Source organism: Herpailurus yagouaroundi, unplaced genomic scaffold (genome assembly GCF_014898765.1).
Source record: "Herpailurus yagouaroundi ecotype Mexico unplaced genomic scaffold, PumYag 28, whole genome shotgun sequence".
Taxonomy (NCBI): domain Eukaryota; kingdom Metazoa; phylum Chordata; class Mammalia; order Carnivora; family Felidae; genus Herpailurus; species Herpailurus yagouaroundi.
Genome location: NW_024412376.1, coordinates 3,571,899 through 3,599,247, shown reverse-complemented (window position 1 = coordinate 3,599,247; position 27,349 = coordinate 3,571,899). Strand labels below are relative to the sequence as shown.

General features: G+C 42.8%; 1 protein-coding gene across 2 annotated transcripts in view; it reads right to left on the bottom strand.

The window, feature by feature from the left end:
• Positions 1-27,349, bottom strand: part of ZMAT4 (zinc finger matrin-type 4) — a 347,224-nt gene that overhangs the window by 268,601 nt on the left and 51,274 nt on the right. For both annotated transcript variants that reach the window (XM_040452367.1, XM_040452456.1), the window contains exon 2: positions 9,647-9,752. In XM_040452367.1, the coding sequence (XP_040308301.1) occupies positions 9,647-9,748 (102 nt within the window). In that variant the 5' untranslated portion in view covers positions 9,749-9,752. The remainder of the gene's footprint in view (positions 1-9,646; positions 9,753-27,349) is intronic.

The window sequence follows — 27,349 nt, the reverse complement described above, 5'->3', positions numbered from 1 at the left end:
CCTCTAGAAGCCCGGAGGAAGATGAGCAGCACAGATAGAAAAGAGTTTTGTTCTAGTTTTCCTATTTTCTTAGTAAAATCTAAAAACTGCCTATAGGTTTTGCACAATGAAGGAAGGAGTGTTTCTATATTTGAATCAGTAGAGAGTGGACATAAGATCCCTTTCAGCACCCAGGCCTCCCAGAGACCAAGGATACCTGAAGGATTGAGCAAGGAGACAGGAGCCATAGTCACAGGAGGGAGCGATTTGGAGGTGGCATGGGCATTTCCTGATGAGATGCATTTACATCTTTATATGACCCTCAGAGAAAGTGATGGAAATCAAAGTTAGAAAAACTCTACCCCAAATTAAGTCATCTTAGTAAAAGCCTAAGGAAACTAATTAAATTCTCAAAATCACAGAGAAGGAGGAAAGCATGCTGTCCTCAACACCCTCTCCCATCATGAGAAGAAATAAAGACAAAGACACAAGGCTTAGATCAACACTCAAGCCCACTTACTTAGGTCATTAGCCTTTAAGAATCCTCTGTCTGCTAATGTCTTTAAAAAAAAAATTAACAAGACCAGATGGCTTGGTGATGAGGAGGTCAGGAATGCGTATGTTTCCAAGTGAATGCTGGGATGGAAAGCTGGAGGAAACACTGTCACTGTCAATAACAAACTAGTACAGACTGGGATCTGAAAATCAACAGATATGTATGTGCCTCACTCAAAGAGCGTTCACAGGGAGAAAGTCTTTTTTACACCAGTTTTATCAGTGCTACCAAGGAGTCATCAGTCAATTCAGTAAATATTTCTGTACAAATTATGACACATTCGTGTAATGGATATCTATGCCCCAATTAAAACAAATTAAAAAAAAAACGGAGGGTCTAGCATGTCGCCATTTGCAGAAAATATATCAAAGGAAAAATTAAGTTTTATCTATATGCATAGAATATTTCAAAGAAAATTGTCACACTTTTCAACTGAGAAGGATAATCGGGGAGCTAAGGAACAGGTGGGAGACTTTTCACATTACGCACTCTTTCATGCTTCTTCAATTTTGAATCTCGTGAATTTATTGCCACTTCAAAAAATGAATAAAATGCTAAAATAAAAAGATTAAATATTTATATGTTTATACCCCACTATTTTTGTCTTTATTAAGACTTTAAGAATACAGATCAAGTAACATCTACATCTAATGCAAAAGAGTAAAATAAATAACTAAGAGATACAGATTAAAGTAAAACAAGGAAAAGAAAAGAATAGAATCCAGAGGTAAAGTGAGGACAGAAAAATCCTATATAGAATACTGTCTAGAGGCACCTGAGTGATTCAGTCGGTTAAGCGTCTGACTCTTGATTTTTTGGCTTAGGTCGTGAGCTCCCAATTCCTAAGATCAAGCCCCACATCAGACTCCTTGCCAACAGTGCATAGCCTGCTTGGGATCCTCTCTCCCTCTCTCTCTCTGCTCGTCCCCTGCTAATGCTTTCTCTCTCTCTCTCTCTCAAAATAAATAAACTTAAAAAAAAAAAAAGAATCCTGTCTAGTTGCTGGACATGGCCATGAATTTGGTGACGAAAGCAAAGCAGGAAACAAGATCAAAGAGTCCAGTACCAATAATAAACTAGCCTCTGAGCAGAGGAATGACCTTTCCTACAAGAGAGAGAACATGGAAATTTCTCTCAAACATCCATCTTTTAGAAGACACTGAGATACCACACATTATGTCCTCAGCCTCAGCACACAACTGGACCCCTGCAGAGGCTGCTCCTGGATCACCTATGTGAGGAGAGGGCAGGCCTTCAGACAGCTGAGGGATGCAGAATTCAGGGCCTGGGGGACCAGTGCCCTAAGCCCAAAATGGTAGAGCAGAAAAGAAATCCTACTCTTCTGACATGACACTCAATACACAGGCCCCAAATTCCAAATGGAAAATCTCTGTGCTTGACCAATTAGGTCAGAGGAATTGGAGAGAAAATCCTTATCTGATAGCATTTTAGCCCCTGTCTTTTATTCATTTTTTTAAATATTTTTTTTGAGAGAGAGACAGAGTGCGAGCAGGGGAGGGTCAGAGAGAGGGAGACACAGATTCCGAAGCAGGATCCAGGCTCTGAGCTGTCAGCACAGAGCCCTATGTGGGGCTCAGACCCACTAACTGTCACATCATGACATGAGCCGAAGTCGGATGCTTAACCAACTGAGCCACCCAGGTGCCCCATATTCCCTTGTATTTTAGACAAACAACATGTTTGTTTCTGTCTCCTACAAAGCACTGTGATGAATAGGCACCGTCTTCATCGCAGCCCCCAGCCACTTTATTTCCAGAATCATTCCTGTTTCCTTGCCAAGCCTACCCCCTTTGGGATGCATGGGACTTCCTCTCTTCCTCTTTCTTCTCCACCCTCACTTCATCCTCAATGTCCCCAAAGCAGGTTCTAACCACCACATCCCCTGTAGTGTCATACACATAATGTAGTACACTGAGACAATGCTATGTGCTCACCAAACTGGCTCCCATTTCCTCCTGGGTACATAGCTAAGCTCATTTGCCAGCTCCCATATAGTCAGAAGAAAACACAATTAAGTTCTGGCTAGTGGAATGTGTGTGGACATGATGCCTCTTCCAGGCCTGGCCCCCAAAAATGTCCTGCACAAATCACCAACATTGCCCATCGTTTCCTCAGGTGCGAGCTGGATTTTGATACTCAGGGCAATGTCAGAAGCAAAGATGGTGGAATTTCTGTTAGCTTGAGTCTTAAATGATTACACAGTACAAAATCCCCCTCTGGCAACCCACAGTGGGCTATAATGTGAGCAACAAATCATTTTTATTTCTTTATTACTACCATTAGCCTACCTTGGCCAACATAGAAATGGAGGCTCTCCCATAACAAAAAACTTAAATATTTGACATTGACTTAGATGAGATGGATGGTAAGTAGGGAGGGTAAAGATATAGCAGATCCAGGTTATTCAGTGGCAAAACACTGGCAAAAACTATTGACTACAACACTGTGGAATGTAGACTACCTGCTTACTGAGCTTACAGTTCTTGGGGAACTAGATGGTTCTGTGCTAGGAGATCGTTACATTTCTAAAACAACCAGAAGATGATGGAAACACAGAATGCTTGCATATATGTTGTTGGCTACTAATTGTCTGTTATTGATTGTGGGTCAGGTTTTTTATGAAAGAATCATAAAATTCTAAGAACTGTAATGTGTAACTGGCACATTAGCAGATAGAAATAAAAAAAGAGTTATTCTAGAAATTATGGACTTACTTAGAAAAGTCATTTATTTGCTAATTGCTTCCAGTCACCAAGAGATGAAAGATGTCCTATTAAAAGACATTGTGTGCTGAAGACCCAGTGAGACTTCTCAGTCGCACATTGTGACTCAAGACTTTGGCAAAAACCGGACTGAGGATGTGATATTTCTACCTACTTTCAGATAACCTCAAGATGGCCACTATTAAACTGAAGAATAGAAACAGGCACAGAGACGAGGAAGGAATAAAACAAAGAAGACTCCTTGAAATTGTGTCTAGGAAAGAACTGTGTGGTGACAACACATGAAACTTTCTAAAAGAAAATAAATCAGAAGGCTTCTATATCACTGAGAGAATTGTATTGCTAAAGCAATTATTATCTTGAATTAGAAAAGCTTTGAATATTCCACATGCCTTAAATCAGTCTCAGGAAGGAAGTGGGCTATGAATGCTGGCAGTTCCCAAAGATAGTATAGGACCCGAGATCCATTTCAGATGTGGTGATGACAATGGATGGTGAAAGAACTGTAGAGGGTAGATATAGGGTCATTAAGAAAAATGGACAAGAAAGTCCTTCTCACAGAGGAAGATCAGAATCTATTCAGGGAACTCCCCCCACTCCTTGAAAAAAGACACTTCTTAATGCCTTCCCTGCAGGATTCCAGCTCTGCTATGGGCCAGTGATCAGTCTGGCTTCTTTTCTTCCTTTTTCTGAATCAGAAATGTTACCACTGTCCTCACCACTCTAAAGTAGGAGGAGGAGGGGTGACCTTCCTGTTTTCCTCACAGGCTGCTGAGCCCAGAGGAATCACATTGTATCTGATGGAGAGATTTACTCCCTCCCTGGAGACTCTGAAATTTGAGCTGAACAAAGTGACTAGGTAGGGCTTGCGGGTGTTTCCATGGAGAAGGGACATGTACTCTATGTGTTAAAAGAAAAATGGAATGGATTTCTGGTGACTAGAGGAGTAGACTGTAGCAGAGATAATCCTATGTGTTTGTTGAACTCATTTCATTTTCTTACACATTTAAATTCTTTTTCCCAACTTCCCCTGTAGCTAGGTGAGACCATGTAATTGAGTTCTAGCCAATGGAAGACAGCCTGGCTCCTAAAATCCACCAAGCGATGTCATATGCTCTCAGCAAATGAGCACTCATGCTACAGAGCACACTCTACCAACCCTTAACCAATGAGCATTAAGCACACACCATCTGACAACGTTTCATAGCCAATGTGTGTGTTGCCCTGAGTTGAGAGTGTTCTTCAGTCTACTGTTGTTTGCTTCATGGTAGCCTCTCTATTAACCATTTATTTTGTGTTCCAGTGAACTATTTTGACTAGTAATAATTGATAAAAGATAAAATGACTGGACTTGCTGGAATAAAAACAATGGAAAAATATGAGAATAGTTAGAAACTTTACAGAAGCTCAAGAGTCTTCAATGAAATGGTCAAGAAACAGAGGTAAAGACCATTAGGCAATGGGGAACAGATTGAAGTCCTCTGACATTACAGAGGGTAACAAAAATAGTGTTAGCCTCGGCAAATGAGCCAATAATGGTATTAACAGCATCTGGGAGAAATTAAGCATGTCATGACTGTAAGAGGTTTGGAGAGACTGAAGCAGTGATTCTCAATGCACAGTGCAAAGAAGCATCTCCATGGGAATCTTGCTATAAAGATCTTTTATTGTCCTCACCCAGGTAGCATTTGCATCTCCAGGAACATATCACCTGCAATACCCAGGATGGCTGTTGACCCAGTGAACCCAGACAGAACTCAAGTCCAGTTAGTATGGCTGACGGGTTGCAGAAACATAACATGATACTGACCAACTACTCTCATACATAGAAAAGGATTTGCCCAGCCTGCATGCTTACTCAGAAAAAAAGAAAAGGAAAAAGCAAAGTTGAGAAGCTATGAGAGATGAAGGGAGAAAAGTCATTAAAGGCTTAGTAGTAGAAAAAAATCATGCTGCTTTAATCAGCACATATGAAGAACCTCAGTTTTTACTTTGTTATCACTAACCACAAAGCACTTACATCCCACCTGCTACCAGACTTACAGAGACCAAAAGGTCATCCTTTGGTTATTCCCCTGGATTAAATAGAAGTTAGGGAAGGCCAAAGTTCTGTTGGATGACACTGAAAAAAGTGAAATAAGAAAAATTGGTTTGTGTGCCTCTGTAGGCTCTATGTGCCTGCTGTTTCCCTGACGAGAGAACAGTCCTGGACTCTGCCACTCCTGGGTGGCTTAATGGGGTTCATTTATCAAGACTGACGTTACTTCAAGACTCAGAAATGTTTGAAAGGTTTTTCATCAATTTAGAGAATTGTCTTTCTTAGAACTACAAAACCATCACCTATGTCTTGAGGCCAGCTCCTGAGTACAGGTTGACTCCCAATGTATACCAATGCCTCTTCTGGCACACCCATCAATGCTTCCATTAAACTTAACCCACTGCTTCCCTCTACCAGTCCCCAAATTCAGCCTCTTCATCAACCTACAAGTGCCTACGAGCCACAATGGGTCAAACTCTAGGGTTGACACTGTAGAAGTAAATGAAGAAACTCAGTGCATGACTCTTGCCTGCCTTCAGGAAGCATACAATCTTGTTTGAAGGTGCCAGTATACCTGAGTCATTGATTTTGCAAGGAACAATTAATTACACAGGAAGAGACAAGCAGCAGGAACTGGCCCATTTATGCCGACTTCATTGATTCTGCCTGACAAGAGTTCTCTCTCTCCTTCTAGATCACTCATTCATATTTTTCCTTTAGCTTTACTCAAGAAAAAAAAAAAATTCCCTGTCTTTTTTAGTTCATTTCTCATGGCCTTCCGTATACAAATCCTCTTCTTCCTACACGCCAGAAAACTACTCACTCCTTCACTCATGCAAGCAACTCTTTCCTTTTGCAGAAAATTATTCTTTAGCCACTTAAAACTACAACCAACTGCTCAAGTGGCCTCACTAGAAAATTATTGCTAACCTCTATAACATCCAGGCATGTTGAAAGGCACACGTGAAAGCTTTCTCTTCCCCCTCTGTTTCTGTGCCTACTTGTTCTATTGACTCAGTGAGCAGAGACAACATCTAATTATATTTTCCAACCAAAGATTAACATGTTATTAATGCTTAGCAAGTAAGAAAAATAATAATGTCTTTATATTTCCCATTTTTTCCACTTCAGGATTTCATATGCAAAAAGAGATTTTAAAAGTATAGCATGGAAGTGTTTTTGGTCCATTAGACATATATTAGGTTTTTCTGTCCTCCTATACAAAGGTTCAGCCTTTTAAATGGGGCATGCAGCTATTAAGCATTAACCCATCTGTTGTGTTTTTCTCTTTTACTTCAAAAGGCTGGCACACTAGTTCCATAGCCAAAGTCATACCAAAGCTGTTCGTTTCCTAACAATACACCTTGACCACCACCAATGGACTGTCGTTCAGAAATGCTGTCAAGTTACCAAATGCTTAAGAGCCACAGGAAAGTACAAAGTCCCCTTTCCTTTACCTTCTGACCCCACGTGACCCTTACATACTACAGTGCACCTCCCTTCCCTAACACAAATCCTCCTCATAGCTCCTTGGAGATACCTCTCATTCTAGCAACCCCTAAACTTAACCCATCCATCAAGGCCTAGATAATTCATGACATTCCCAACAAATCTTTCTTGGCCATAATAGCTCTTCGTGGTGACCTGCTCTTTAGAATTTGGAATATGAAAAAACCTAAAAACTTAACAGCACTACATAGCATATATCAGAAAGTCAAAGGGGCAGAAGAATTAACACTCTGTTTAAATCACATCAGATCAGCAGCTCCTTCAAAGCAGGCAGAATTCTACAGATCACGTCCTCAGTATCACACACCTATTTATACCACATTGAACCACCCATGGCTTTTCTGCCCAACAAAGTTTATGAGCTTCTTGGGGGCAGAGACTGTTTCTCATAGAGCTTCAGAATTCCCTGTAATAACTAATACTAATAGTGCTGGACACAGCAGAAAGTACACAGTGGATTCTTTTTGATTTGCCCCGTAGGGAAGCTGGGAATATTTTCTAGTTGAGTAAAATCAAGCTAAAGCAATACATCAGTGATAGAGCATTGAGACTCAGTGTGATAACATTTTCAATGACCTGAGTGGGATTTCACACTGATAGAGACCCACTCTTCATGCAATTTCAGCAGAGAGAATGTATGTGGCGGGAGGGGGGAGATGAACAGGGTCAGATTATCAATTCTCAAATGGCCTTCAAGATCATCGGATGGAAGCCATCATCCTCTTAGAGATGAAAAATTGGGGAAGCCTCCTAACGGAAGCTGGTAAGACCGGATTGCTCAGGAGGTGTGAACCCTGTTCACATCCCCAGCAGCTTTGCAGCAACCATGTGTAGTGCTGTTTGTCTTGGAAAGAAGTACCCCACCTCTGCCTGGAAGCAGGGAGTAAACCATCATTTAGAGTCCTCATCCATGCTTAATGGAAGTGTGTTTAATGTTGTTTTGATGATGTGTAACACTGGTAATTGCAGCTATATTTTGATTGCTTTCTTTTCTCTATTTCATCTATGCTACATGCAACAAATATTAACACATTCTCTAAACAATTAAATTGTGCCACAGCAAGGATACAGAGTGGTAACAGGAAAACCTGTGTTCAAATAACTAAACCCTTAATTGAGCAGCTAAGATCTTTTTCTTTAAAAAAATTCTTTTTTCAATTTTCTGACATTACTTTTCTAGTTCAGGTAACAATAAAGCAGTGCTGGACTGTGTCACCAAGGTATTTTTGTTAACAAGCACTAACTGTACATCTGTGATGTGCAGGCACTATTCCAGGAATTACGGAAGAGCAAATGAATAAAACTCTGCTTCTGCCCTCAAGAATCTAGTAAGAAGATTAAAACTGAACACAAAAAGTCTAATAAAGGGAGAACATAAAGGGCTAATAGGAAGCTGTGGAATTTGAGAGCAGGAATGAATTCCCTGATTTTCCTTAACTGAGGAAATCATATTAATAAAAACCATGTGTGTTTATAAAGCAATACCCACCAAAATTAGAAAGTTCTTATTATCAGAAGATGGATATCTTCCATTTTAGATCATTCTTTTGAGCTCACATTTACTTCTAACACTTGATTGCCTACTGACAAAAGAATATGCTAACTTTTTTTCACAGATTCTGATTTTTTAAAGTTTTCTCAGAAGAGCATGCTTTATTTGCCTGCATCAGACTATTGCTGCAATGGAGTTAATAATGAAAAGCAATATAATTTTGTATGTTCAGCACACTTTACAGCTTCCAAAGCATTTTCACAAATACTATTTCAATAGGTCTCATTTGGTCACCACAAAACCCCAGGAAGTACATGGGGTCAGTTTATTGTGTTTCTGGGCGTGTGCATGTGCACGTTAATTTTATTTTTTATTTAATTTTATTTTTTTATCGTGCACAGAGGAACCGGAGGCTCAGAGGAGTCTGGTGAGTGACGGTGACAACTGGCATTTGTCAGGCTTGTCAGACAAAAAGAAAATTGCTGGCTAAGCCCTCCAATCTAAAATTACTCACAAGTTATTACACTTGAAAACTCGTGTTCCCACTGGTATGTGTTCTCTCATAAGGTGAATATGCCCTGGGCAGCACTCAGCATCTGGGAGCACCCAGCGTCCACTTGTCCCCATGTGCGGCACCTTGTCCCCACCCAGAACATTGGCCAACCCTTCTTCTCTCATTCTCTGTTCTCAGTAGAGGATTAAAAGGCAACTATTTGTTCTTCCACCCTAAAAAGCCAAAGCCACTGAATCATGTCCTTCAAAAGTATTTGGATTTTAAAACTTTGCTACAACTTTACAGGGAAAGTCCTTAGGCTGATAAACACATGTAGGGCAGCAGCCATCGTGTGGAAGGAATTTGATGCTGAATCACTGATGCTGCCATCTCTCTGGACAGTGATTAACAAAAGGCCTCTGAGCTTATCTTCAGGGTCATAGAAGGAAAGAGAAGCTGGCACTAATGCATCCTGCCCTGTGTCCCTGAAAGGAACTTCAGGGATGAGCAATGACAGATTTAACAAGTAGAGAAAGCCCATTGAGTCTCCAGGGGCTGAGGCACAAAAAAAAAAAAAAAAAAAAAAAAAAAAAAAAGGAAAAATAAAAAGACAGAATCTGGGAAGCAGCCAGAGTCTGAGACTGATGTCCCTAGGCCTCTGTCCCCACCCCACACATGCACATTTGCCCCAGCCTGATCTCAGACTGTAAAGGCTCAAGCCCTGTGGCTCTTGAAACATGCCCTGAGATGAAAAGGATCTGTCCTCAAGTCCCACACCAAGTCTGCACCACTCTTTCTTCCACTGAAAACATCAAATGGGAAAAGCCATCCTTACCTCGTAATGAGCCACGCGCTGAGATTCGGATATCAGTTGTGCACTGCACACTTTGCAGTAACTGTCTGTAAATAAATCCTGATCGATATCGGAGGACTTCATCAGGCTAAAGGAGAATCAACAGAAGAAAAATGAGTCCACTGCCTTGATGTTTATGCAGGACATTAACTGTGTGCAAAAGCTAGAGCACAGTCACAGACCCCATGATAGTAGCAGTGGGGGAGAACACACTACACCTTAGGTGATACCATGTCAGTTAACCACAATAAGTGTAGAGTTTATAATTTTCTTATAAATGCCCAGCAAGACTGCTGGTACCCTACAAAATAGAAATGCACCTTTAATTTTCTCTTTCTGACAAATCAGATTTCTATCTAGTGCACTGCCAAGGATTTACGTGAGAGGATATTTTCATATGTGATTTATATTAACAAACCATTGTAAGCATTCAATACATGCAATGTAAGAAAGAAGTTGAATGAATTCTGAGACATCCACATTCTAGAATATGATGTGCCTTCCAAATCCAAATGCAAATCGAATTCTTTTTTTTTTATTTTTCAATGTTTATTTATTTCTGAGACAGAGAGAGACAGAGCACGAGTGGGGAAGAGGCAGAGAGAGAGGGAGACACAGAATCCGAAGCAGGTTCCAGGCTCTGAGCTGTCAGCCCAGAGCCCTACGCAGGGCTCAAACCCATGAACCGTGAGATCATGACCTGAGCCGAAGTCGGTTGCTCAACTGACTGAGCCACCAAGGCACCCCGAAATCAAATTCTTCTAAAGGAATGTTTAATGAAATAGGACAAAGTTTACCATTAACAACAAAACCGTTTACAACACAGTATGTACAGTATTATACTAAATTTGTTTTAAAATATGTATAGGTGCATAGGAAAGCATCCCAGGAAGTTTTAATAAAGTGTTAATAGCAGTTATCTTTCAGAAATTATAGGTAATTACTTATGTAATTTTATTTTTTTCCTACAATGAACATATATTATTTTTGTAGTACATGGAAAAAAGTTAGCTTTGTCAAGAAACTTATGGGCAATATAAAATTTAGTTTTGAGTTGAATAGCTATATTACAGAATTAAAAAATAAAATCAGGATAAACTGTAACTTTTCTTGCAAGCCTATACCCTGTAAAGTGAGAAGCTCTTATCATCCATGCTGACTCTTCCACATTTAGGGTTACTGATATTCATAAAAGCCACCTAGGCCATTACACACCACAATTGAGTCCACAAAGGTAAATAAACATATTGTCGAATCCCCAATCCTGAATCAAAGTGCAGCCAAGGGTCTCACACTTGTGAAAGTGATCTGTCACAAAGGTATCTCATAGCAGCTGTAGTGTGAAGTTACCACCGTAGAAACACACGCCAGCGCATCAGAACGCTTTCCTCCAACACAGAAACTCCATTTCATTTTACCTCCTACCTGCCAGGTAAAATGTAAGGACTATGCCAGAGAGCAAGATGTATGGAGAGGCAAAAGGATTTCAGACAACAGGGATGTGGTGAGCACCCTGGAGCTTATCTTGCTCCCATGCCCTCCTTTGATATGTGAGAGTGTTTGAAGTCACATAGTTGATCATTGGCATGGCCATATTTTCTGTCTGGTTTGCATGACTCCAATTTCCACACTACAAATCCATGCCAGGTCCAGTCCAGGTCTCAAGCTACTTGCCAACCATGTGATGTTGGATGAGTCACTAAACCTTCCAGTCTTAGTTTCCCCCTACACAAATTAAGATAAAATATTATCCATGCCTTTTTAGAGAACCGTGGTGAAACTTAGGAGAAATATAGAAGAAGGTACTATATAAACTGTAAAACTGTCTTCATTTGAAAGGGATCATCAGTACATTTTTAATAATATCCTAATGTTAATAAGATGCTGGCCAGGTCTTAACCAATGCAACAAAATAAAGGACAGTGGTTTGTTTTAAGTGATTTTTGAAATCATCTAATTTTGTAGCTGGACTACAAAATAAAGTATCTGCCTGAATAAAAAGCTTCCTGCCTCAACAACTGCAAACTCACTTTATATCCTTGTCCTTGGCTATAGTGGCCCATTTGGGGCATTTGATTTCCAAAATTCAAAAAGATTCACAGATCTTGCTCCTAAGAGATGATGGTGACTCTGCTTTTTCAATGCCCTGAGTACCAACAGTAATGCCAGGTAGTAAGGACTATAGACTCTCATAGTTGAAGTGGATTGTTATTTCTGGAAGGCTCATTCCTGGCAGAAAACTCAGTCAGCCTGGAGTCTAGCACCTGCAGTGCCTGGAGACTCACTACCTAACATGGCAACCTGTTCCAAAGAGTCTGGCAACTCTAGCAGTTAGGTATTTTTCAGGTTGAATCAAAATCTGTCCCACTGAAGCTTTCACTCACTGATCCTGTCTTTGGGTACAACATACAAAAATCCTACTATCCTTTTTCATGAGATATCCTCTCTCAAGTACCTAAAGATAGCTCTCTTCTATCTACTCTGAACCCGTCCTGACTTACCATCTTGGTCTGTGTCTATTTCTTTATGGTCCATCTTCAGAGGCAGTGCCAAGAACAGAATGACCATTTCAAAGATGGTCTAAATCAGGCAGAGGATCACAAGTCCAAATGACCATCCAAAATATCCATCATCATGTGTAATGGTCTCTATTCACATCCCAGAATGCAAATGGAGAAGAGGTGTTTTGATGATGGGAAAATGTAGTACAACATTTTGAAATGTCAAATGGGAAAAGAAAACTTACTAAGGTGTATTTTTTAAGCCAAGCTTCTATAAGTAGTTGTGTTTAAATATCATCATGTTCCCTGCTATTTCTAATAAAGAAGTGCACAAAAATAGATTCATGGGTGACCTGGTTAATAGGAATCTCCAAACTCACTGCACACTCCTTCCTCATTATACAACCGACTGCAGAAATCAAACACTGTGAAAGGATATTCAAGGTACGTGTCGGACCGAGTAGGGCCCGTAGGAGTCTGAGTCTCGGTAAAGCAGCTGTGCAGCAGAAATAGCTTTAAAGGCAGAATATAAAAATGTGTATACTAAAAAAAAAATTCAAAGGAAGAAGAGAATATCATGGCTTTTTCCACTGTTTTATATAAGAATATCGATTTGAAGAAGCCCATATGCAGTAAAATGGCAATAAAGACCCCTCTGAAACGTACGAGGCCCAAATGGAAAACCTGAATAAGTTAAATTCCAGTGGGAGGCAATTAGTAGGCAAGTGTCAGACTGGTTTGTGTATAAGGCCTTTTCCCTAAGAAAAGAGAACTCTCTCTGTGTAGGTCACTTTAGACAACTAAAGAGCCTGATTTATGATTCAAAGAGTGGAATTCCCCAGGAAGAGGGTTGCCATTTGTTCCTTCCTCTGGCTTGTTTAGAATAGAATTCTCAGCTTCTCTGGGCTTCAAAAGTACAGATGAACTGTTAAGGACAAGGAGGGAAAACCAGAGGACCTTTCTTTAGCCTTGTCCATGGTCCTGAATCAGCAGGTAGAGCAGACACAGAGCAGGGCTGTTGATCAGTTAGTAACCAGTCAGACCCACTGTCTCATCAGAGCCAAGGTGTAGTGACCTCCAACCTGGGGACATGCTGACTATACTACATTCTGAGGCCCTGGAACATTCTGAGGAGGGATAGAAAAGCAGGGGAAGGAAGGGGTTTGATTTCCTGGATTTGAAACTGATCTGAATGAAAATTTCCTCAGTGTTCCCCACCCAGGCACGTTCCAAAGCAAACATTGATGATTTGAATAACCTATCACTCTTCAGTATTCACAGAGGACAGTGCTACCTTTATTTTACTAAAGAAGCCCAGAGGGAAGTTGGAGGCAGTAGTAGAACAGGAGTCTGATCAGATTCTCATTTGCTGTCCTAGGTCTCTATACAGTAATAAATCTATTTACATCTGGTAGCAGTGACAAGTGTAAGGCTCAGAGGTATAGCTAGGTATATAAACAAAAGAAATATAAAGGGAGAGAGCTTTTGTTTGTTCAATAATTATTACTGAGCATCCACTATGTGGGAAGCACAGGAATAACAGAGGGCACAGCTCCTGTCTTCCAAATCTTTATGAGCTATTGAGTGAGAAGAGATAGATGCACACAGAATATCTAAGGCACAGGCAGCAAGCGTAATTTGGCTGGTAAAAAGCGACAGAGGATTGGAGAAGACAAGGTGATTATAAGGAACTCTTTAAGAAGGCTCTATAAGAGTTAAACACTTAAGAATGAATAGGATTAAAGTAGAGGAGTAGGAAATGGGTTTAAACCCAATAGGTTGCAATTCTTTTTGCTGGCAAGGAGAAAAATATTACTAGTTGGCATGAGAAGATATATACAAGGGGCTTCAGTGGAACTTACTTGGGAATGCAACATAAGGGAAGGAGGCAGCGAAATTCAAGGGAAAGAAGGGTACACAAAGCTCAAGACCCAGATGGAAGGAGGAGAGACTGAGGGAAAACAGCAGGTCCCAAAACATTTCTCAAGGTACAAAGAATGGCCTTTTTTAGGATCTTTAGATGCAGACATGAAGCCTTCCCCTCTGCTTCCTTCTGCTTCTCAAGAACAGATTTCAGGGACACAGCCTGAAAAGCTAGAGAAACCTGAGGTTTCATGGCCAAGAGTAATATTCTTCATTCCATTCTGTTTCCAATCATGCTAAAATAGCTTCTGACTCAAAGGTCCTAAAACCCATGCAGGGCTCTTCAGAGGAAAAAGAAATTAGTTCAAATCCATGTTTCATTGCTTGCCAACTAGATTTTTGAGTGCAAAGTTACACATCCTCCCTGAGCCACCATTTCCTCATTTGTGTAACAGGGGAAACATGCTCACAGGTTCATTGTGAGGATTAGAGAGCATCTAACAAAGACTGCAGTATGGCAGACACTGAAAACTGGATATTACCACCATTATAATGAATATTATTAATTTTGTGTTATCATCATTCTTATTTTCAGGAGGGATTCTGTCAATATTTAAGTAAAGAAATAAATAGAACCACATTAAAGACTAAAGGGAGAATCGGTGTGTGGAAATAATAACTTTGATTGTCATCACCAGCCTCCTCTTTTGTATTAACAATATTCTCCACAAAAATGGCTCACTTCCACTAAATTCCACTGCCAGCTGATACTCAGGCCATATGCCCATGAGGACTCCATACTTCATAAACATTTAAATCCATTTTTGCTGCCAGTAGGTGTCGATACTGGCAGATGGAGCAGTTTGATGAGAACTCTCCCACCTTCTCTGTCTCGCACCCAGAGCTCTTCTGGCTGTGACTTGCCCCCCGTGGGACACAAAGGAAAGCACATGCCATCCAAAATCTGAATTAGACCAGCTTTCTGGACCCACAGCCACTGACGGTGGTAGCTCTGAGGTGGCCACAGCAGTCCTGCTGCCCATGTGGCATCCTTCACCCCAGTCCCATGTTGGTGATCACCACCAGTGGGTGTCCTGCCATAGGTTTGGGCATTTTAACTATAAAACTCATCCATAAGGGGGAGCCTGGGTGGCTCAGGTGGTTGAGCATCCAGCTTTGGCTCAGGTCATGATCCCATAGTCTGTGAATTCATGTCCTGCATCAGGCTCACTGCTGTCAGTAAGAAACCCACTTCAAATCCTCTGTCCCCCATCTCCCTGCCCCTCCCCCACTCCCCACTCGTATTCTCTCTCTCTCTCTCTCTCTCTCTCTCTCTCTCAAGAATAAAATAACATTTACAAAATATTAAAAGAAAACTAATCTATAAGATATAACAACCTACTTTCCACCCATTTTCTCACCACACTAGCCTTTTTAAAAGTAGTATTTCAGACCCATGGCAATTTCAACTAAAGATCTACTCTTGCCTATAGGGACAGAGTTCTGAATTTCCAAACTGCCACTCCATATGACTTTGTGGACTCTTTAGTATCAGGGACTGTGGCTCCTCTAAAGATGCTCCCAATAGCACTTGACCCTCATGAAAGCTCTGGCCCCAGAAGGCATAAATATTTTATTTCACTATTGTAAACATAGGAAGGGTTGCTCCTGAGCCAGGCTTAGTGTTAATGGCCTTAACACCTGATTTAATTCCCATCAAGTGAGGCAGGTAGAGTCACTGGCCTCATTTTCTAGATGAGGAAGCTGAGGCTTAAGAGTTGAGTGATTACCCAAAGGTCGCAAGGCTCCTAAGTGGCAACCAGGTTGCCAAGCCTGGGCTGACCAAGCCCACTGGCTTAACCCTCAACTTCTGCTGACTCTCTGGGACAGAACTCAGTGCAGTGAGCCCTTCAGTTGGTTCCCTTATTGCCACAGTCTAGGGAGCATCATAAAAAGCACTTAATGTGAAAATAGAGGGCAGATATCCTCCTCAGAATTAACATGCTGTGGCCTAGAGATCCCCAACTGTCCAGGTGGAGCCATGCAAACTGTAACTCCTTAGGGCCCAAACTCTCTTCCCTGTGTTTATCTGAACCAAGCTGGGATGCATTATCAACCTTCTCATCTTCCCAGACACTCTACTCTGCTTCTGTCTGTACATCCAGAGAGTCTGTGCCTCTGCAGCCCAACTCATCCACAGATCTAGTACCTGCTTCTCTCCTCTCACCCCGATACCCTGAAAAAAAAAAAAGCCACTCCCTTCTGTCCAGTCTGGCTGACTCCTCTTCACCCAGTCCAAGATCCTCACATGCCCACCCCTCACAAGGCCACCACTCTGGCAGCTCTGACCCTCTGCTTCCTGTGCCCAATGCAGAGACACTGGACCTGTCTTCTTTCAACTTTCATTAAGTTGAACAGTAGACAAAATGCCACCAATTAAAATGAAACTTCCCCTGGTTAGGAATGTGGAACAGACATGAGCCATGCCACTGCTATTTAAATGCAGCCATATTTTGAAATGACTAATATCCAAAGGGTATGAAAATTGTTCCTGCTTTGTTTTATCAATACTGGAGGGGATTCCACTCTGCTCAGAAAGGGGAAAGATAGGAGAACGAGAGCCGGCCCATTTTCAGCACGAAACAAATAAGCCTTTGTGATCTTTCTGAGTTTTTACTCCACTTGTAAAAGGGCCCCATAACCAGAAGCCACCTTGTGGCTGCAGCCTGGTCTCTGCTCTGTTCCTGTTTCAGAACCTGCCACTGTCCTTTCCCTCTAGCCTCCCTGACAATAAAAGGACAAAGATTTGTGAGACAAACTTGTGGCTTCAGTAGACATCTCTACAGTGACCAACCACCCCCACTCAGGCCCAGGAACCCAGATGATGAGGTGGGAGCAGGGTCTGTCCTGTCCCCTTCACACCTTCCTCCATGAGAAGGGGGTAATGCAGGGCTAGCTGCCACGGCAGCAGACCAAGCAGCCTTAGAAGGAAAACAGACATGAACATACTCCAGAAATAAAAGTTTACTGGTCTTCTGTGAAATGACACTAGAGAAAGGGGGCAGGGAGAAGCACAGCGCAGCACAAAAGAAACAGGTGCCCCAACCCAGCTCACAGGGCTTGCAGACTCCATCACACCCTTTCCTTTAATTTCCACACACCCCACAGGTGGCCAGACAGGGGGACCTGGAACCTCCTGAGAAGCTGAGATCCAGTAAAGGTCAAAGACACAACCAGCCCAAAGAATCTTTGGATCCCCCCTTTCTGTGGATGGAGCCCTTTCTGGTCGATTGCTGATGTTGTTCACATAAAGGAATCTGGCAGTCCAGCCCTTCCCATACATCATCCACACACAGGTGCAAGCTCTGCTATCTAGCTTGAGCTTTGTTTAAAAAAGAGTGAGAGAGGGAAAACTCCCCACACCACTTCTTTCCCTTCCCTCGCATTGCCAGAAGCTGCATCACTGACTCACATCACTTGAATAATTGCCTTTTAATGGCACCATTTTCTTCACTTGTAAAACCAGGCTCTGTGATTCCTGACTCAGAGGCATCTGCCACTGCTGGGCACACAAGTGTTACCCTTGGCCCCGGGGGCCGGGGAACTGAATCTGTCGGTCTCATTTACATGTGGCACAGGCTAGCCCGATGACATCTGGGAAGGAGAACAGCAATGTCTCCAGCCTGGGCCAGTCCTATGGGCATGCACGTGTGCCTCTGCCGCATCTGAGGAGGCATGCATGCCTGGGTCCTTGCCGCTTCTCCCCGTATGGCCCCCTGTCCTTTGTCTGAATGTGCAAGTCTGAGTAGTAGGCTCCCAGGGCCATGAAGAGTCCAAGGCTTCAGACCCACTCTAGCCCCTCAGATTTTGTGAGGCAACTCACCAAGTGGCCTCTACCCAAGTCCTGCACATTATACAGGCCCCTGGGATTCCTCCCTCATTCATCAAACAGATTTTTATAGAGCATTTACTATGCATGGTGCTGTCTAGACACTAGGTTTGCAGCAGTGAACAACACCCACAAGGGTGATCTTTTGGAAAAGGCTCACATCCTGAGATCCAGCATACACCATTCTACATAAATACAAACAGGATATCTGTCTCCATCTACACATAAATAAAATGTTCATACCCTTGCTGGTAGACAATGGCTCTTGCTTTCCCACATGTCCTCCTAGAATCTCCACTCGCCGCATGGCTCAATGTTCTTGCTAAGATTCCAGTGTAGGACCTTTGCTTCCACCTAACAGTAGAGGCTGAGGATGTGCACAGAGGCAGCTGGGGCCAGCAGGTATTCCAAATGATGAAAGCCATTCTATTTGGGTTTCCAAAAGGCCCTTTCAAAGGCCTCTGGGGGAGGGCCTGGGGTGTCTGGCAATAACTCCACACAGCCGACAAGTCTGGGCAGCATGACAGGGCACTCTCGTTGGCGAAAACATCATTTGTTTTTGTAGCATATTAATGGGGAAACGTGAGCACCTCTGCCGGTCAGTGGGTCAGAAGCATTTTTTTTTTTTTTTGGTACTTTCAGAGGGGAGACATAGGTTGTGCATGGAGAGTTTAGATTTTCTGCTGGTTTATCACTTCAAGCCAAAGTAAAACCAGAACCCCTACCAGAGGATGAAAGCCAGAGGCAGAGAGAAACAAAAAAGATCACCAGCCCAAAGAGAGAAGGAGAGGAGGGGAGGAGAAAACACGAGGGAGTAGAGCACACTTATGTTCTCTGTCGCTCATCCCACCAGACTAAAGGGTTGTGTACCCATGTGGAAAAGCCACTCATATTTGAAAAACTAGGCTCCTGCCCTCCCCCACCACTCAGAGGAGGAAAGCAACCTGGATTGCTCACTTCCCGATACATTAGCTTCCTTTTTGAAGAAGGTCCATACTCAAAACGGGCTGATTTTCTTAACAAGCTAAAAGACAACAAGGCCTTTCTTTTTAATGGTGGTTACAAGCCTTCGAAAATACCGTTCATAAATAAGTATTCCATTACCATAACTTGTTTACATGATTTATCTTCACAAGGCTGCCCCTACTGAACCAGACAGATTGAGGGCAGATTTAAATGCAGCTATCACATCCAGGGCTCAGAGGCACAGTTCTGCACCTGTATCCAACTTAAGAGGAGGGCACAGATGAGACAGACCAAGATGCTGCTGGGAAAACTATTAGTCTTATTGCAATCTGTACTTTGAGGCTGCTGCACTGGCTGTCAGTCAGCCAGCGGACATTTTCAGCTCCATTCTCCACTACAGCATACAGACTTGACTTGGCTTCTCTGAGGAATCCTGTTTGGCCTCCATTTGTCTGCTGCTTTTCCTAAAATCAGCAAAATTATAGAGTACACATATAAGTGTCTGGAGCGGCCAAGATGGGAAGACACAGGAATTCATATGTTGCCAAGTTAAGGACTTCCCATCCATAAATTGACAAAAGCCTGCATGCAGGACTGTTCCTTCCCTGAAATCTCTCGGTCAGAATTTATTTTCCGATCAGAGAGATACTTGAGATCTTGTGCCACCTCTTGCATTGGGATGCAGCAAGAAGTAGTAGAAACAATGAGAGCTTAGGAAACTCAACTGTCAGGGGAAGCTAAGCATCTAAAAGTATGTGTATTATGCTCAATAAAAAATAAAGGCATTAGTAAAAACTAAAATATCTTACCGTATCAAGTGTTAGGAAGGGCATGGACACACAGGATTTTTTTACACATTTCTTGATAAGAGAGACTATTGTCATCAAGTTAAACAACCCAGCAACTGTATCCCTAGTTTACAGGCAAGAAAAAACTGTTGCTCACATACAACACCAGGCGTATAAAGGATAATGATAGTAGCATTGCTCAAATAGCAAAAGGTGCCATAAGCCCAAATGCATATCTATGGGAGCATGGACAAATAGATGGAGGTAGAGTTACAACAGGAATGAAGCAGAGCAACACATCAGAATGTGAATAAATCGTAGCAACTGAATGTTTACATGAGAAAAGTAAGTCAAAGAGCACATACGCCAAATCCTTTTCATAAAATCAAAACAAGTAAAATACAAATATAGACATCTTGGGACACATGTAGGTAAGATACAACTCTAAAAATGTTTGTTATATTATATATAAATATATAATATTTATAGACAGGATTCAGGATAATGATTACCTCGGAAGGGGAGATGAGAGAAATTCATTTGACTAAATACAAGTTCTTGCCAGATTTTAACTTTGCTTTGGAAAATGTGATAGGGGCACTCATTCTGTTTTTAAAGATGGTAAAGGATAACCAGATAGATGATGATGGATAGGTAGGTAGGTAGGTAGAAAGACAGATACCAAGTATGCACCAATGATGAGAGATGATTTTCTGGAAACGAATCCTCCACTCTAACAGAGACATTTTTTCCCCCTTTTCCCCAGCCACAAAACATTAGGCTGAGATTCTCATCTTCCCTTATAGTTAGTATGCCAGGTCACTGAGTTCTGACCAATGGAATATAGGCAAACGTGCTATGCACACATCTAGGCCTGGCCCTTAAGAGCCTGCTGCATGGGGCGTGGCAGGAGAGGAGGGGCGTGCCTGGCTGGCTCAGTTAGTTAAGCTCAGTTAATTTCAGCTCAGGTCATGATCTCACGGTTTGTGAGCTCGAGCTCCACATCAGGGACCACACTGGCAGTGCAGAGCCTGCTTGGGATTCTCTCTGACTCTCCCACACATGTATTCTCATTCTCTCTCTCTCTCCCTCTCCCTCTCTCTCTCTCTCAATAAATAGAATAAACTTTAAAAAAAAAAGTAAAAAAAAAAAAAAAGTAAAAAAAAAAAAAAAAGCCTGCTGCATGGTCTTCTAACTGCTCTCTCTTCTGTGGGTTAGATAACTGGTGTCTTGGTCAACATGGGAAGCCCCCATGTAAACAAGGCAGGCTTTCTGAAAGCCAGAGCACTTGAATGACTAAGCAGAGTAGAGCCCCGTGTCCCCAAGCCCTGGTGTGCAAGGAACTTTATGTGACTGGGAAATAAACATCTAGTGCACTAAGCCAGGGTTAGTGATTCCAGCGTTTATCTAGCATTGCCTTCACTAACTCAACCCAAACATTAATAGCTTGACTATCTGGACAACAATTACATACAAGTGTACTTTTCACCTAGTTACAGCTGACGTTCTTTGTGAGGCAGCTGGAAGAAGCCAAAGACTTTGAAAGCTCAGAAATTTTAAGGATAAGATTTTAACACTGCCTCTTCTGCTCAGGGCCCCGGGTCATGGCATTAAACAGCCCAGACCTCACTGAGAATGTTCATTCAGGACAGTACCAACCTATTCCTCATTTTGAAGGGAATATGATGTAAAAACAGGGACTCTACAACCAAGCGATTTATCAGAAAGCATACATCATTTCAGGACATGGCCTTTGTGCTGATGCATTGACTGGGAGCCCCTTTTTAGGTATTTGAACTAGGAGTGCCTTTTCAAATACCAGTGACACCTTCTAGGAAGGTTGCTCCATTTCTCTCTAGTTTTGAGCATATTTCACTTACCCATCCCCTGGCATGTTGCTGCTGGTGTCCTGCAAAATCTGCTTTGCCATCTTGTGAGGGGGCAAACCGAGCAGATGGTCATGACCACTGGGATGCCAGGTAATGAGCAAGTGCCTCACATCAGAATATTGGGGTCTTGTCACCTAGCCAGAAATGACAGCTTGGCTGTCTGGCAACAGCCCTGATGTTGGGAGGAAGCACACCATCACACCACTCCAGCTCCTAATGTGGTCATCCTTCCAAATTCATGCCCCAAATCAATTCTTCTCATCTTCTCAGCTGAGGTGAGAACAGATTGGGCAGTTTCCAGGTAATGAAAGAAACCATATTGATATAGATTCATCACCTGGCTGAGCAGTTTCTGGCTTCAGGGAGAAGAGCAAGCATATCAAGTACAGGCTGGGTGATGCCCTTTGAAAGCACTCCTCGCTCTTCTGTGATAGCCAGACTGACCCTAAATCAATGCCACCACCCCTGCTCCCTCCTCCCCATCTGCCCTACTTGCCGGGAGTGGGAAGGGACTGCTCAGCACAACTGCAGATTGGTGTCATGGAACATGGACACTTCAGATGGAGCTAGAAGTTGAGGCAGCAAAAAAGTAAAGAGGCGTGGAATTCAGGCAATCCAGAACTGAGTAGATCCAGAGAGGGGATGAGTCCACATCCCACAATGGAGATGTGTATAAAGAAATCACACACTAGGAAGGGCCTTAAGGATCACCTAACCTCATCCTTCACATGCACAGAGACTCAGAAAAGACACCCAGGAAGATTATGGGAGTTAATCATATTTTCCTTGTAAGTCAAAGCCAAAATGGGGGTACCTAACTCCTAAAATGACATTCTTTCCTCATACCTTACTGCCACGTCCAGAATATTTACACTCTTACTTTAGGAATCATTTTGGTCCAGGAGGAAATCAAAGACACCATTTAAACCTGGGTAAATCCAGACATTTGTGACTTTGACCAGTGGGAGCCAGTCATGGAGAGATACTCAACAAAAACCATCTGCAGGTCAGATCCCAGGAGGGTCATGGAGAGGGGCTGAGACGAGGAGGAGCATCTGAGTAGGGGTAGGCTCACCTCTTCTGCCACATCCTCAGATTTTACAGGCAAGCATTTCGTCAAGAATGATAAAGCCCAGAGATCTGTGACATGTGAAGATACTAGGGTCGGAGCAGGAAGTAAATTTCAGTACTGATTTCACATAAAACTGAGCCCTAACAATTCTTACCCCAAGCAGCAATTTCTACTTCTCACCATGCAAAAAGTAATAGGCCATCCTCCCAAGTCAATGGGCTGTGACTTGCTTACTGACTGAGTGGTCTGGACCCACATCAAGGTAAGTACTTGGAATTTCTTATGGCGGACAGGGACACATGTGGCCCAGATGCCCTTTTGAGGAAGAACTTGTCCTAAGTGCTGCAATGGAATTGGCATTCAGGCTTCACCTGTCTGCCCCTTCAGGAATGGCCTCTGTTGTGGACAGCTGTCTCATCCAAGGTCACACTCCTACCCAGGGTGGCCCGAACCCAGTAGCTGATGAATTCAAGGATGAAAAGCCCAGCATGGGACAACCGAGACAGGCCTCTGTAGCCCTAGAACTCCTCACAAGCTGGCTGAGACTACTGCATCTGCACCAAAGCCCAGCTGTCCGATCTGCTTCTGCTCCTCCCTTCCCTGAGCATCTGTCCCCGGAGCCATCCTTAGCTAACATCCCCAGCACTTAACTCTGTAGGGTCTATCTCCTGGAAAACCCTCAGTGGATGGATATTTCTTCACACTTGCCTCCTTGTGAAGCAAACCTCACATGGTGGCTCCACTATGGACCTCACCCCATCAGAAATTCAGAGACCCAATCAATTCCCAAAGCCCCAGAACTTCGTCAGGAGTCCATAAATGTAATCCCAGTATATCATTTGTGCAATAGTAGGCAAAGAATTGTTTCTGGTAATGCTGTATCCTGAGACAGGCTCCACACTATTTAATAATACACAAAGAAGAGAGATAGGCTAGTGTTGAATCCCATTCCCTCATTCTTTTGATTCGCGGTCTCCAATGTGGTTACAGTTACTATCATACCATCAGACTTGAACTGATTCTAAGTTCCATAATGTCAAATAAGTCATATTTCAGTAACACTTCCTACCCACTACGAAAAATATTGTTTCTTCCCACACAGTTATTCCTAATGAGACATTTCAAGCCACTTGGAACCCAGGGGAATTCCCTGGCTAATCTTCTATGGAACCCCACAAAATGGAAGCCGTATACAATAGAATCCAGTTGGATGTTGGTGTTAGAGGGCAAGAAGAGCAGCAAGAATACAGGTTATTTTGTCCTACAGTAAGAGATGTTTTTTGGAGATGTCATTAGACCCACAGTCACTGTGACCCTAGGGGAAACAGTACATTACTATGTGTTTTTGCAGGGAACACACCAAATTGGAGCTGGCCCCAGTTACTGGCTGGCTTTCCTCCAGGACCTTAGCTGCTCTTACAGTTTCTGATGAGAAGCCATTTGAAATCTGAACAACTGTGAACTCCCACTGAAATGTAAATGCATCTGGGGACCAGGCAACCCTCCTGTCCGGATGCACTGCCAACTGATTCCAGCCATTCCCAAGGTTTGCCACGCCTTGCTGACAGCACACCCTGCTTGCTCTTCCCTCCGTATCATGTGCAATGCTATGCTGTGTTTTCACCTGTTTATCACCCCACTCAGCCATGTGTTGGGTGTTCCTTCCCTGGGACACTTTCTCCTGCCCTCACCCAGGCTGGGCCAGGACCCCTTTCTAGGTTTTCCCAGCTCCTTGCGTACACCTGCACATAGCAGATACAATGTGCCCCTGTAACTGTGTGCTCCTTCACTCACTGGGAGCCTTTAGAGGCAGAACTCGTTCTTCCCTGTCCTCAGTACCCAGCACCATTGTAGGCACTTCAGATAGTGTTGCAGTAGCAAAACTAAGATGCACTGTTGTAGCCAACCATGTCTAAATTGCACTTTCTGTTTCTATTCTTTGATCCAGAAAATTATTAAGAGCCCAGAGGGTGGTCCCAAAGGAAACAACTCCAGAAGCACCTCCGGGGCATGTCCGGGCTGTCCCAGACAGGGCCTTCTCCAGGGAGACCTAGGCAGCACACATCTACTCGTGCAGATGTTTTAGTACTTTCATGTAGGGGCTCCACTCTCTATGTATAAATTGAGGTTCTATGATTAGGAATAGGTCTGGAAGGAGAGGTCAGTATAATGTCTTCCCTCCACCATCACTAGCCCCTCCTTCACACTGGGTCTTAGCTGGAACAGGAGGTAACACTGAGAGAAATAAACAAATGTGTCTTCAGATGACAGTGGCATCCCAGAACGACCAAGTGAGTTCACCAACTCTTCCTCTTCCCACCAAGTGCATCTCTAAGGCATATCATCTCATGGCCTTAAATTGAGCCTGACCCACTAATCAGACCACATCTGTGGGACATCTGGAAAAACGCTACTAGATACTCATCTTCATAGCCAACATTTACTAACTTATGGGTTGAATTGTGCCTCTCAAGAAAGGTATGTTGAAACCCTAACTCCCAGGACTTGTGAATGTGACCTTATTTGGAAATAGGGTCGTTGCAGATGTAATGAAGTTCAGATGAGGTCATGTTGAATGAAAACTGGCCCTAATTAGTGTCCTTATAACAAGAGGGGAACTTGGACAAACAAATGGGGGAAATGCCATGTGAAAACAAAAGCAGAGATTGGACTAATACATCAACAAGCCAATGAATCCAAGGATCATCAGAAACTACCATTAGCTAGAATAAATAAGGAAAGTTTCTCCCCTAGAGCCTTCAGAGAGAGCAGGTTCCTGCCCACCCCTCAATTTCTTGGGAACTAATATGGTAACCAACCATTTTATGCCCTATTTGGTAGTCTCACACAGTGACTTTACACAAACCTCACAATTATGCTGGAAGGTGGTTACTGAGGCCCAGAAAGCCCATGGGACCTGCCCAAGGAAATGTCAGTATAAGGTCTTTATAACTAGCATAAATAGAGCAAGGACTCAACCCCATGTCTCCTGACTCCAAATCCAGCCATCTTTCCAAAGCTTTTAAATCAAATTGTTGTTTCAGCATTTAAGGATCTTCCAATCATTATTAAAACATTCCAGCTCTCTTCATTAATTCCGACCTGCCAAAAGGAGAATAATTTGAGGCTCTCGTGGAATTCCAGATCTCATGGGCAGGAAAGTCGAAGCCAGTTGCAGCTCCTGCCTGCCCAGTTTTGTCAGAGATCCTGACTGGGTTGCTGCACTTGATTTGGGGGTCAGGAGAAAGCAGTAATTTACAAGCTGTCTTCACCTGCCAGTGTCATAAAGGGAGTCCATAAGCAATTAGGCACTTCTAATCACTTAATCCACTTCAAATCTCTGCAAGAGGAAGGTAATAATTATGGAGCTCCAATCTGGCTGGTCCTTGGTCGGTCTTCAGTCAACCAGAGTACTACAGAATATTAGAAAATACATTTCCTAAAGACTTATCCAAAGCATCTGAGGCCCTGAATTCAAGTCTTGTGCAGGAAGTCATGGCCAGGAAACAATTTAGGTTTACCTCTACCTTTTCCCTCTGCATTAAGCTGCACTGTCTCAAAGTCCCCCACTGCCAGGATCTTGATTATGAATACAAACCAGATCCTTCATCCCATACATCATGTGGGTGACCTACCCCATCACCACTCAGCTCCACAGCACCATGACAAAGGCCCATATATATAATTTACCACGTTCTGCTGGATCAGAGACCCAGCATAATTTCAGGACCCTGGTGTCCAGCTCACTGCAAGATAGCATTTATATGCTGGAAAAGGGGATAGAACCACGATGGAAACTGAGGAACAGACTAATGCAATCCCTGTTTTTCCAGGGAGCAGAAGGCTTTCCAAGGGCATGGACATTCCCTCCACATGCTGGACTAAAAACTCTCCTCTGACCTTCCCAAAGCAGCAGCATTAGCAGTTTGAGATATTTCAGGCTTTTATCTCCAGGTCCCTAACACTTCTCCAGCCTTCAACACCCACAGTGGTTATTCCATGGAAGCACATTATTTATTCAACAGCTGCCAGTTCTATGTACTCAAGTGTCATACATGAGACTGTTCCTAGTCTTCTTTCTGGGCAATTTGGACTGTTCCTAGTCTTCTTTCTGGGCAATTTGTGCCTTCAACTCACCAACACATCCTGGTGATAGGAGAGGCTCCAATGAAGACCCCCCTTAAGAGTTACCAGTGAAATGAGGATCAGTCGAATGGATCTGTTGCCAAGTTTGATTTTGGGGTGGTTGGGCAATGTGGAATAAAACTGGAAAATTAATCCAGCTGGGCAACGCATTCATTCTCAGGATCTATCCCTTCTTTCTTTCCTCTCAGTTTTACAAGTTGTGTATACAATGCACCCAAAAAAATCCAAGATTCAAACTACCAAAATTGGAACAATTCAGCAAAAGCCCAACCAATAGACACTTAACACCTTTTTCAGCCCAACCTGTGGCCTCTGAAAAATACCCAAAGATATAACCTGTAGGCCTCACAACTGAAAAATGATGAAGAAAGGGACATTAGCAAACAGCAAGCAAACAAAAGCATACATGCACATAGGAGTTAAAGAAATAATAGTTTGTCTTGAATTAGCAACAAATCTAACTTTCCAAAGTGAGTCCACATACCCTCATCACATTTTAAATTCACTTGGGGTAGTAAAATTATCTTCATTTCACATCTGAAAGAGCAGAAACTGAAGCCTAGAGAAATTA